We start from the raw sequence: 12,660 nt of genomic DNA, 5'->3' as shown, positions 1-12,660 counted from the left end.
CGGGCAGCGGTCGGGACCAACGGGGGGGGGGGGGGAGAGAAGCTGCAAAAACCCCACGCACACACCCCGGGGGGGGGTCTCCTTGCAGGCCAGGGCGGGCACAGCTTTCTGCAGACCACCCGACCTACCCGGGGGGGGGGGGGACCGGGAGCGCCCAAGGCCGCCCCCCCCGCGCGCCCCCCCGCCATGGGACAGCCGGCCTTCCCCTGCCCCGCACGGGGCGCCCCCCTCGGGGCAGAGCACCCCGCGAAGGGAAGGGGCGAGCAGCAGCAGCCCCCGCCCCACACCCGAACCCCCTCCGACTCGCCACGCGACTCGCTTTCACACGAGACCTTGGACCGGGTCGGGAGCGCCGTCAGAGGGCACCGTCCGAACGGAAAGACACGCGTGTCTGCCCTGCACGGGCGCCGCGCTCCTCCGCAGCCGCCGCGCGCGCCACGCAGGCCACGCCCCCCTCCCCGGCGCGCGAGGGGGCGGGGCCTGGCGCGAGCCGGGAAGCGAAAGCGAAAGCGCCCTTCTGCGCCTGCGCGGGAGCGGTTCTCCCCCGCCCCGCCCGGATTTTTCCCCCTTTGGGCGGGAAAAAGAGGCGCCTCAGGGCGGCAGAAGCGCCGGGAGTCGCGCGGGAAAACGTTTACACACGGCTGAGAGACACCCGCCCCAGAGGCACACCCAGAGGGGCCTGCCCCCAGGGCCATAACGGGGAGCCTCCTTCCTCGGTGGGGCGGGGCTGCGTTAACCCCTCAGCGACTGAAGCCCGTGCGGAGGGGGGGCCTCAAGGGGAGCGGGGGGGGGCCTGGCCGCACCGCAGAAATCCCCCATTGCAGGACCTCGTGGTGCAGAGCTGCAAACGGTGCAGCTGCAGGGGTTGCCAACAGCCAGGTGGTGGCTGGAGATCTGCTAATTCAACTGATCTCCAGCCCACAGAGATCAGATCAGATCACCTGGAGAAAAATGGCTGCTTTGGCCATTGGACTCTATGGCATTGTAGGGTTGCCAGGTCCCTCTTCCCCACCGGTGGGAGGTTTTGGGGCGGAGCCTGAGGAGGGAGGGGTTTGGGGAGGGGAGGGACTTTAGTACCATAGAGTCCAATGGCCCACGCGGCCTTTTCTCCCGGGGAACGGATCTCTGTCGGCTGGAGATCAGTTGTAATAGCAGGAGATCTCCAGCTAGTTCCTGGAGGTTGGCAACCCTACATTGAAGTCCCTCCCCAAACCCCGCCCTCCTCAGGCTCCGCCCCAAAAACCTCCCGTTGGTTCTGGTCCGACCTTCTGGGGCAACAGAAAACAACTCTGCACCCTCCTCTCTATGACAGCCCTTCAAGTACTTGAAGATGGTTATCATGTCCCCTCTCAGTCTTCTCCTCTCCAGGCTAAACATACCCAGCTCCTTCAACCTTTCCTCATAGGACAGTCTCCAGACCCCTCACCATCTTTGTTGCCCTCCTCTGGACACGTTCCAGCTTGTCTACATCTTTCTTAAATCGCGGTGCCCCAAACTGAACACAATACTCTAGGTGAGGGCTAACCAGAGTGGAGCAAAGCGATACCATCACTTCGCCTGATCTGGACACTAGACTTCTGTTGATGCAGCCGAAGATCGCGTTTGCCTTTTTAGCTATCGCATCACACTGCTGACTCATCAATACTGTGTCAACATATACAAGCACATGCACATAACAAGGCAAGCAAGAGCTAATTCAATCAGTCAGGAACACCTTAGGCAGAGTAAAAGACAATTAGTGGTTTTGAGAAAAACCACCTGTGAAACCATCTTGTGGCTTTTCTTACTGCTTGCAATACTGTATCCTGGCTGCCTGCCAGCAAATTAGTGTTTCCTGAACTATATGCATGTGCTAATCTGCTATTAATAGTACCTATAGTACCTATAATAGTACCTATTACTATGTATGGGTGTGAAAGCTGGACAGTGAAGAAAGTTGATAGGAAGAAAATAGATTCCTTTGAAATGTGGTGTTGGAGGAGAGTGTTACGGATTCCGTGGACTGCCAAAAAAACAAATCAGTGGGTCATAGATCAAATCAAGCCTGAACTGACCCTAGAAGCTAAAATGACTAAACTGAGGCTGTCGTATTTTGGTCACGTCATGAGACGACAAGAGTCACTGGAAAAGACCATCACGCTAGGAAAAGTGGAAGGCAGCAGGAAAAGAGGAAGACCCAACAAGAGATGGATGGACTCAATAAAGGAAGCCACAGCCTTCAATTTGCAAGATCTGAGCAAGGCTGTCAAAGATAGGACACTTTGGAGGACTTTCATTCATAGGGTCGCCATGAGTCGGAAGCGACTTGACGGCACTTAACACACGCACAATCTGCTATCTTTTGTAACAAAGCTTGGACAAGTGGGCATATCCACATGCAGAATGAATTGATAAGCGGCCCAGCTAAGCTTAAGGGAAAGGCTTGCTTAAAGGGAGCTAGGAAACAGTAAACTGAGAAACAATTGAGGTGTAGGATAGGTGTCATGCTATTATACGGAAGCAAAGATGTGTATAAAAGGATGTCTGGAACAACTGATAGTTGGAGAACTGCTTTGAGCGCTGATGCTGCTTTGTCTCCCCGCCGGCTTATGGAATAAAAACTCCTTTGCCTCTCTCAGTCTCCGAGTCGTCTCCCCCTTGAGTTGAGATCTGTGCAAAGAGGAGCGCCCCCCCTTGTGGCCCACAAAAAAGGGGGGGGCCATCCACAATAAATGAAAAAATTGCATACATACAGTGACTTAAAAAAACACTGATCACAATTTTTACTCTTATCCTTTTAAAAAAAAACCACGATGAAGAAACAGTGGGAACGGAGAATAATCACACTTGGCTCAATATATATGCATATTATTTTTTAAATTATTAAATAATTTAATATTAATTGTTGCTTTATATGTCTATGGGGGCACCAAAATCTTTTAAGTGCTTGGAAGAAGGAGAAAAAGGAGAACAGTAGTTGGTTTTTATATGCCAACTTTACCACTTAAGGGAGAATCAAACCAGCTCACAATCACCTTCCCTTCCCCTCCCCACAACAGACACCCTGTGAGGTAGGTAGGGCTGAGAGAGCTCTTAATAGAGCTGTGACTAGCCCAAGGTCATCCAGCAGGTTTCATGTGGAGGAATGGGGAATGGAATCCGCCTTCCCAATTTGGAAAAGAGCAAGAAACAACACACACACACAGAGAGAGAGAGAGAGAGTCATGCTGTTGCTTTTGGTACTGATTTGCGTTTATTTGGCCCTTGCCCTTATTTTGACATTTACGTCAATCTGGACACATCTATGGCACACAGGTGATCTCTTCCTCGTTGCCCTTATGGTCGACTCTGGGTGCTTTCTTACCATCCATCCGACTAGGGAGCTGGAGCCTCCCTATCCAAGCGTGGAAGAGCATCTCTTCTCCTTAGGAAGCCCGCAGTTCCTCTCCAGAGCCTTGCAAGAGTGCCCTCCCATCAAGGATAGCTGTCAGCGTATGAAACCTTAGGGATGAAATATTTCTGCACCAACTGCTGCCGCTCAGTGAACGTCTTTGGAGGAACCAGCCTCTCGGAGTCCGACGGGAATGGGTTCATGTTGATTTTCGGTAAAGGAAGTTTCACAAAAGGCACAAACCCCTTCAAGAAATAACGCGGGAGGATGTATGGGAAGTAGAAGTCTGCATTCGAAGGACACAACAGAAAGCAAAAGCAAAGTTACCTATGAAGAAGAGTCCAGTTGGCAGCACAAGAATCCTCAGATCTCTGCTTCAGTCCCTCACTCAGACATCAATCTGTTAACTTTGGTGGGGGGGAGCACAAGACTCCTTTTTGTTTTCTCCTTCATTGCTGTCTCTAAAGATTCTCCAGCATAGGTCCAGCAAGGTCACCAGCTTTTCTACTGGCCACAATAATCAAACAAAACAACCCTCTGCTAGTCAACTGGCCACCTTATATGGACTCGAGATGTCAATTCAAGGAAGAAGAAGAAGAAGAAGAAGAAGAGTTGTTTTTCATATACCAACTTTCTCTACCTCTTAAGGAAAATCATCTTACAATCACTTTCCTTTCCTCTCCCCACAACAGACACCTTGTGAGGTAGGAGATGCTGAGAGAGTTCAGAGAGAACTGTGACTAGCCCAAGGTTACCCAGCAGGCTTCATGTGGAGGAGTGGGGAAACCAACCCGGTTCTCCAGATTAGAGTCCACCGCTCATGTTGAGGAGTGGGGAATCAAACCCAGTTCACCAGCTCAAGAGTCCACCACTCCTAACCACTACACCGCACTGGCTCTCCCACTGGAATCGGTTATGGTGTCAGAAGGTGCTACTTCTCCATACTGCACTAGGTCCAGCTCAAGGATTCATTCCTGGTAATCCTAGAACCAGTTGAAATCTCTTTTAGAAGAGAACAAGCAGGGAACCTGCATGGACTTGGAAGGGGCGCTTCATTTCCCCCGCATCTCCTCCCCCACACTATTTCTTGTTTCTCTTCTAGCAGCCCCCATATCTTCTCCCCTGTTCATGCTTCCTTCTGTCCTTGCCACTCACCAACCAACCTACCTTTTATCCGCCCTCCCAGTCTTCACCTTTATTTATTATTTATTTACTTCAGTTATACTCAGGGAGGAACCAAAATAGCCCTGGAAAAGCCCTCCCTCTGCTGTTAACTGACAGAAACCAAGGTTAGAAGGCTGGCAATATTGTTGTGCTTGCCTAGCAACCTTCACAGTGGCCGCTGAGATCTCAGAGGGCATTCAGTTCTGATAGGTACACAGACGTCATTCTATTATTGAGGGGGTTTAATCCATTATTATTTTTAGATTTCAGATTTTTCTGCAAACTTGGGCCTTTTCTCAGGTTCATAGAAAGATCTGTCTTGCCTGTTCACAACTTAGTCTCTGGGTTTATGCATCCACAGATGGATCCATGTTGAGAATTAGAGAATTAGAGCTATTGATTTAGAATAAATGTTGACGTCGTTTTGGACCTTCTGTGCCCCTCTTGAACAGCCTCATCCTTTGGCTGACAGTGTAATCTAGTTTCCAAGACAAGGAGAGTTTCTCACCAAGTGACACCCAAGAGCCCTCTTGCCAGGGCTACTTAGAGGAGGCTGTGAGGTTCATATGCCAGCTGTGTGCAAAGCAGCCAGATAAAGTTGACATAGACAGGACTTTATCTGCCTGATTGGAGATTCTAAATAATGTGTGTGTGTAAAGTGCCCTCAAGTCGCAGCCGACTTATGGCGACCCCTTTTGGGGTTTTCATGGCAAGAGACTAACAGAGGTGGTTTGCCAGTGCCTTCCTCTGCACAGCAACCCTGGCATTCCTTGGTGGTCTCGCATCCAAATACTAACCAGGGCTGACCCTGCTTAGCTTCTGAGATCTGACGAGATCAGGGTAGCCTGGGCCATCCAGGTCAGGGCATTCCAAATAATAGCTACTTCTTTAAAATACAATAAATGACATCAGGAAAACCTGAGCACATTTTCAGCCCATACCTGACCCAAAAGGACAAAAGTCCTTAGAGGGTCAGGAAGGGGCTGCGCCGGCGCCCATGCCACTTACGCTATCCAGGATGGCACGGATGATGGCGGGGGGCCCCGGACGCCACCCTCCCTGCACTGCCACAGCAGCACTGCCCAGGGACGCTGGCTGGGCCTCCTGCCGGCGTACCACTGGCACAAAGCCCCGCACCAGCGCCCAGGGAGTGTTCCTGGGGCATGCTGGGGGGGGGGGGGCAGAGCTGCCAGTAGGCAGCTTCCTGACCCCTTTCACCCTGGGTACATCATAAAAAAACAACAGTGTTGCTGGGCCAGCTTTTTGCTGGCACAGACTTGCTGCTTTCAATGGGGCAAAATGCCCCATTTTCAAAGAAAACCTCCTTTTAAAGACTTTTTAAAGCTTTTCAGTGGCCAAGGAACGGTTTGGAGGCGCCACAGTGGCACCTCGGCCACGTCGTCCCCAGCTGCCAAAGGCTCAGGAATGGGCTGATAGTGCTATTTGCTGCAATTGACCAGTAGGTACAAAAGCAGGGTCTGCTTATTTTTTTATTTCATGTTAATGAAACGGCACCTGCTGCTTGTCTGCATTGCTGGGTGCTCAGCTTGACCCTTTGTTTGCTGATCTTCACACCTGACTCCCCATTTACACTTGAGGGCAGCAGGACAGGGAGGAAACCTCACAGCAGAGTGAAAAACCAACACTACAGAAGGGGGAAGGGAGGCCGGGCGGGGCAGCTCCTCTGGCCGCTCAGGAGCACAGGGGTGGCTCCCCCCTCTCAACTGGATCACATTGGCCACAGCTGCACATCGTGGCATTTGCACACCCAAGGCGACTGCTCACATGTTGCCCAATCTTTGCCACAAGCTGTTCGGTGGGTCTGTGTGGCTAAGAGGAGACTGTGAGCCTTGGCACTTACGCTCTGGTATTCGGTTCCTCAGCATTGCGTTGGTTTCTCCTAGTCGCAGAATGGCCTGGCTCCTGTCGCAACAAAGAGCAGCGCTTTGTCAAGAACAGCAAGACTCCATTGCAAGGATGCTCTTTCGCACACAAGGCCGCTTCCCATACTACATGGCAAGAAACCTTGAATTGCCTGAAAGGATAGGCTTAGCTGGAAGCAACACTGAGAGAGGCTGCTGAGGAGGATCTCTGGATCAGGCACACGCGGGCAAGCATAGGCTTGTTGTATTCCCACTGTACATTTTTAAGAGTAACCCAACAGACGTTTCATCCCATTGATTGCATTGACTTTTACTTTATTATTTTTTAGTTTTTATTTATGTTACCTATAGTCTGCTTGTCTCACAGGAACTCAAGGTGGATTATACAGAGTGAGTCAGTATAATCAGCAAAAAGGGACATTCAATAAACAATGCGCTAGGATTGTAGAAGTCTGGAACAAACCAGAAACCCCGGCAGCAGCCACTGCCCCCCTTGGCACTGGGGATTTTTGCAGTTTTGTTAATATAGCAGCAATTGCATATTGTTATAACATTATAACAATCTGTCCAGTATTCAATTGATTACTTTAACCACACACTCCAATTGCAAGGGAGACAAAATGGCAGTTGTGGGGGAATGTGGGGGGGGGGAAAGGCACTGACATGGGTGGCACCTTTGAAGCACATCATACCTTCCACACAGAAAGCAAATGTACTTTGGCTGAGTACAAGTAGGAAATAGCAGGCCAAAGGTGGTTTGAGACAGCATGGGAAGATCACAGATGGGGGCCACGGTGGTGTGTGGAAGTGGGGGACCCACCCGCTGCACTTGAGAGCCCAAACCAGAGCAGAAAGGCCGTGCAGAAGTCACAGCGCCACAAAATGCATTCCTGAGCTTGAAACACAGGTAAGTTGGTTCAAGCCCACATGGACTTGCCCCTGCAGGAATGGTGAAATTTAATCCCTTGTGCATGTCCTTTTTAATTGTTGCTTTTATGCTTGTAGCTAATCCCATTTCTTTGACCCAGGGAATGGCTCGCTGGTGAAATCAGGACATCCTATCTTCTGACCCCACAAAACCCAAAAATAATTGAATCGGTAGCAAGGTTCTTACAGTTAGCACTCAGGTATCGTGAATGGTGTGTAGCTTTCCTTAATGGCTGATTTGGGATGGTTTCATCCAATTTTACCTATTTGCACTCGGTTTTGTCCAAATGTATGTTCTTTTTATATGCCAATAAAGGCTTGTGTTGTGTTGTATGTCTATATGGGAATCCGTCGCTTCCGCTCCCTTCTAGCAAGTTGCTGCAGAGACCTCAGGGGCACAGGGGAGCTCCTTGGTACTCTCCAGAGCCACTGGGATGCCAGCCTCCAGGCGTGACCTGGGGATTCCCCGGAAGTAGAGCTCATCTCCAGACTACAGAGGTCAGTTGCCTGGAGAAAAGGGCTGCTTCAGAGGGTGAGCTCTACAACATTGTGCCCCACTGAAGTCCCTGTCCTCCCCAGGCTCCATCCCCAAATCTCCAGGAGTTCCCCAGCCTGGATCTGGCGGCCCTCATCCCCCTTCACCCTGCCGGTGGCTGGGGAGGGCGGGGGACAGGGACCTAGAAGAAGAGTTGGTTTTTATAGGCAGACTTTTTAATTGTTAAGGAAGAATCAAACCAGCTTACAACTACCTTCCCTTCCCCTCCCCACAACAGACACCCTGTGAGGTAGGTGGGGCTGAGAGAGCTCTAAGAAAACTGTGACTAGCCCAAGGTCACCCAGCTGGCTTCATGTGGAAGAGTGGGGAAACCAACCCAGTTCGCCAAATTAGCCTCCGCCGCTCATGTGGAGGAGTGGGAGATCAAACTCGGTTCTCCAGATCAGACTCCACAGCTCCAAACCACTGCTCTTAACCACTACACCAAGCTGACCTAGTTAATAGGGTTGCCAGGTCTATCTTTGCCACCGGTGGGAGGTTTTTGGGGCAGAGTCTGAGGAGGGCAGGGTTTGGGAAGGGACTTCAGTGCCATAGGGTCCAATTGCCAAAGCGACCATTTTCTCCAGGTGAACTGATCTCTATTGGCTGGAGATCAGTTGTAATAGTAGGAGATCTCCAGCTAGTACCGGGAGGTTGGCAACCCTACTAGTTAAGCTACTCTGGGCCCATCCCCCACACTACCCCCGTCCATCCCAAATAGTCCACAATGAGAAAGACTTGACCCATCCAGTTTCATGGGCCCAACAGATTGTGTTGCCCCTTCCTCACTCCACCCTCAGCGGCCCTGGCATTTTCTGCCAGGTCCCAAAGCACGGTGGGGGTGGGTGGGTGCATATTACCAGAGCGAGCCCCAAGTGGCGCTGGGGAGAGTAGCAGCAACTTACTTCTGGATGGGGGGCAAGGCCATGACGGTGTCTCTGGTCATCTCTGGCTGAGCCGACAACTGCCTGATCTCCTCCGCCAGCTGCTTCTCAGCAAAGTAATTAATGGCGTCTACGGGATGCACCAACCGGGTATCCCTCCAACGCGGAGGAGTCACTTTAGGCTGCAAAAGGGAGCAGGGGTGAGGGTGGGAGGGGCTGTGGGGGTGGGCTCCTGCCCTGAGCCGCTCAGGGGCTTCTCTGGGGCTATTTTCAGGGCAGGTGGTTTGGTGCCACGGCATGAAGGCAGAAGCAGAAGAGCTGGGTTTTTATAGGCCGACTTTCTCTATCATTTAAGGGAGACTCAAACCGTCTTACAATCACCTTCCCTTCCCCTCCCCACAACAGACACCTTGTGAGGTGGGTGGGGCTGAGAGAGCTGTGACTAGCCCAAGGTCACCTAGCTGGCTTCATGTATAGGAGTGGGGAAACAAATCCAGTTCACCAGATCAGCCTCCGCCGCTCATGTGGCGGAGGAGTGGGGAATCGAACCCGGTTCTCCAGATCAGAGTCCACCGCTCTTAACCACTACACCACGCTGGCTCTCAGATGGAAAGAAGACCCCCCCTCCCCTTCTCCTTGGCGTGAGTCTGTCACGGCACTTCCTGAGGCACGGAGTCCAGTGCCCGGATCAGCAGGGGGTCTAGAGCCTCTCACGGCTCCGGCTCTTCTCCTTTGGAAGCTGAGAGCATCCAGTGCCCCCCATTCACCCGCCAGCAGAGGGGAGGCCTGCCCCAGGGCCCGGGACTCCTTGGGTTGAGGAGCACAGGCCAGAAAGGAGGTGGCAGGGACCTTTCCCTCGGCTCTCCGCCCACCGCATGGCAGGAGCGAGGACCGGGCCACCCCACATCCTCACCTTTGGGGAGTACTGGCACCAATGCTTGCCTGCAGGATGATGACTCTTGTGCTTCACAGCCGTGTGTTCCTGGAAGGGAGAGAGAGCGGCGGCCCCTCAGAGAGAAGCCCTTCGTGGGCTGGGCAAAAGGACTCCCTCGGAACAGGAGTCGGGGGCAGCCGTTTGCACGGGGCGGGGGGGGGGGAGACCTGCATCAGCTGTAGCTCTCCCTCAATGTGTAACGACACAAGAAATCGATCACGATGAGTAGCAGTGTTAGTCTGTCACTAGCAGTAGAAAAGAGCAAGAGTCCAGTAGCACCTTAAAGACTAACAAAATTTCTGGCAGGGTTATGAGCTTTAGTGAGCCACGGCTCACAGCTCACAAGAAATGTTTTTCTCATGAGCTGCAGACAGTCCGGAAACGTCCGCTAGCCCCTGACTGTGGAATCGGCCCAGTGGGGAGGCTCAAAGTTCCAAGTCCTTATCGTCTCATCTGAGACCAAGTCCCATGAGGAAAGGCTGAAGGAGCTGGGTATGTTGAGCCTGGAGAGGAGAAGACTGAGAGGGGATATCAGAACCATCCTCAAGTACTTGAAGGGCTGTCATAGAGAGGAGAGTGCCGAGTTGTTTTCTGTTGCCCCAGAAGGTCGGACCAGAACCAACGGGTTGAAATTTAATCACAAGTGTTTCTGTCTAGACATTAGGAAGAATTTTCTAACAGTTAGAGCGGTTCCTCAATGGATCAGGCTTCCTCGGGAGGTGGTGAGCTCTCCTTCCCTGGAGGTTTTTAAGCAGAGGCTAGATGGCCATCTGTCAGCAATGCTGACCGTAGGCAGATCAAGAGGGGGAGGGCATCTTGGCCATCTTCTGGGCATGGAGTAGGGGGTCACTGGGGGTGTGCGGGGGGTGTAGTTGTGAATTTCCTGCATTGTGCAGGGGGTTGGACTAGATGACCCTGGTGATCCCTTCCAACTCTATGATTCTATGATTCCCATGTTCTGAAACTCCAGATATGATTTGGCTTCCTATTCCTAAATATTCAAGCCATTTTTTCCTTTTAATTTTGGGAGGGAATTAAAAAAATACATCTTTGCCACCTTGGTGGCTCAATAGGAAGCAGGTTTATGGGGGGGAGGGCCACCTGCTCAAGGCTGGTGGGTTTGGAGGGAGTGTTAGTGGGGCATGCTATGGCTATGCCACCACTAAACTCTCCTGTACATGTTCCACAAGTTTTCGCCCTCTTTGCCTTTCCTCTACCACTGCGATGTTTTGGCGACTTGGCATCAGCGCCACGTGGCACCTGGACTGAGTTCTGGGGCTCTGGGGGAGGCGTGAATGGGTTAGAACCTCACCCCAGCTGTGCTCTCTTTTATAGGGTGTATTTCTGAGGGGGTTTCTTGATATCTCGTTGCTTTGGGTTCCCCGTCTTTCCTGCTGCCTGCTGAAACCTGTCCTCAGTCCCAGGAACAAGCAGTGGGGGGCAGGAGAGAGCCACATATCTCCGCCAACAAGGTGCCCACGGAGGGCCTGTCCTCATGTGCCTTCTGACTGATGCATCCACAGCTGATCTCTTCTTCAGTTTGGCCAGCTGAACACTGGGGGTGGTATGGTATGGGGGACATCCAAACAGGGCCCCTGCAGCCTCAGGCATTAGTCTCCCAGGCTGCAGGCTTGGGGCCAACATAGCTCCTTAGTCAGGGGAGGAAAAAGAGAGCGTCGGTCTAGCTTCATTCCCCTTTACTAAGCGTCTGTTGTACCAGCACAACTGAAACCCTGCCCTCTCCTGCCTCGTCTGACCTAGTCAGAGTGAGAGCGGCTGTGGCTCCGTGGTAGAGCCTCTGCTTGGCATGCAGAAGGTCCCAGGTTCAATCCCTAGGGGCATCTCCAGTTAAAGGGACTAGGCAGGTGGATGATGGGAAAGACCCTTTTCTGCCTGCGACCCCGGAGAGCCGCTGCCGGTCTGTAGATAATACTGACTTTGATGGACCTTGATGGTCTGATTCAGTATCAGGCAGCTTCAGGTGAGTTTCTAAAGGTGTCCCAGAGACACTGTCTGGGCTTCCAGGAACAAAGGATGTCTTGGCTAGAAACAATGAAACCGCTGGCCAAGAAACCAAGACATTTCTGGGCTGAGAAAACTTCCTCAGCTGCGGCAGCGGGGCGCTCTTCCAGAGAGAGGGAAACCTGAACTGCAGATTCAGCAACCGAGGGCCATCGGTTAAAGAAACGGAAAATGAAGCAAGAACACATTCCACCAGATAGCCTTCTGGAACGGCGGGCGTTTGGGTGCGAACTGCCACCAGGGCTGTGATTGACCCACCTGGAACTCTTGCATGGCTCCTTCCAGCCATAGAGAACAGACCTTCTGCACCTCCTCTTTGGGGCCGTCTTTCTCCACCTGCCAGGAGTTCATCTCCTTATAGAAAAAGTTGTGCGGATCCCGCACTCCCATCTCTTCTATCAGGCCCTCAATGATCAACCTGAGAGAGAGGCAGAAGAGGGACCCTTTTCTTCAGTCTCTCCAACCCAAGTGTAGGGGACGGCCCTCCCCCCCTGCCTCAGATCCAAGCCAATCACTGTCTCCATCCAGAAAGGACCCTTGCTGCCCCAGGGCAGGGGCTCTGGAGGGGATAGTCCTCCTCAGGAAGACACCTGGCCAGGCGGCCTCACACCTGGGTTCAGGCGGAGCCTGCAGGTAGTAGGTCATCAGCTCCACCATCAGGTCCCTGCTGTCCTTGTCCATGGTCAGGAGGGCACGCAGCGTGGCCAGGATGAAAGTCGCCTGGGTTTCTTTCTAGGGGGAGACCAGAAGGCAGAGCCTGTTAACCTTATGCTGGAATAAAAAGAGTCTGCAGTGGCTCACCTGCAAGTCACCCCAGCCAGAGGAGAGCTTCCCTTCTGGCCAGATACTTTGGGGTCTGGCCACGGGGGTGGGGGGAGCGCTGAAGGCCTTGCCCAGGAGGCCCCGGAGATCCACGCTCAACCACCACCACGCTGGCTGTG

General features: G+C 52.5%; 1 protein-coding gene across 1 annotated transcript in view; it reads right to left on the bottom strand.

Annotated features, from left to right (window-relative positions):
- Positions 1–3,453: 3,453 nt before the first annotated feature.
- Positions 3,454–12,660, bottom strand: part of WDR97 (WD repeat domain 97) — a 46,791-nt gene continuing 37,584 nt past the window's right edge. Inside the window, 6 exon segments of the mRNA XM_056854586.1 lie at positions 3,454–3,656; positions 6,396–6,457; positions 8,785–8,945; positions 9,677–9,745; positions 12,020–12,137; positions 12,330–12,451. Coding sequence (XP_056710564.1) covers positions 3,454–3,656; positions 6,396–6,457; positions 8,785–8,945; positions 9,677–9,745; positions 12,020–12,137; positions 12,330–12,451 — 735 coding nt within the window.

This window comes from Euleptes europaea, chromosome 8 (assembly GCF_029931775.1).
Source record: "Euleptes europaea isolate rEulEur1 chromosome 8, rEulEur1.hap1, whole genome shotgun sequence".
Taxonomy (NCBI): Eukaryota; Metazoa; Chordata; class Lepidosauria; order Squamata; family Sphaerodactylidae; genus Euleptes; species Euleptes europaea.
Note: the sequence above shows the minus strand (reverse complement) of the source record. Positions and strands in the feature narration are given on the sequence as shown.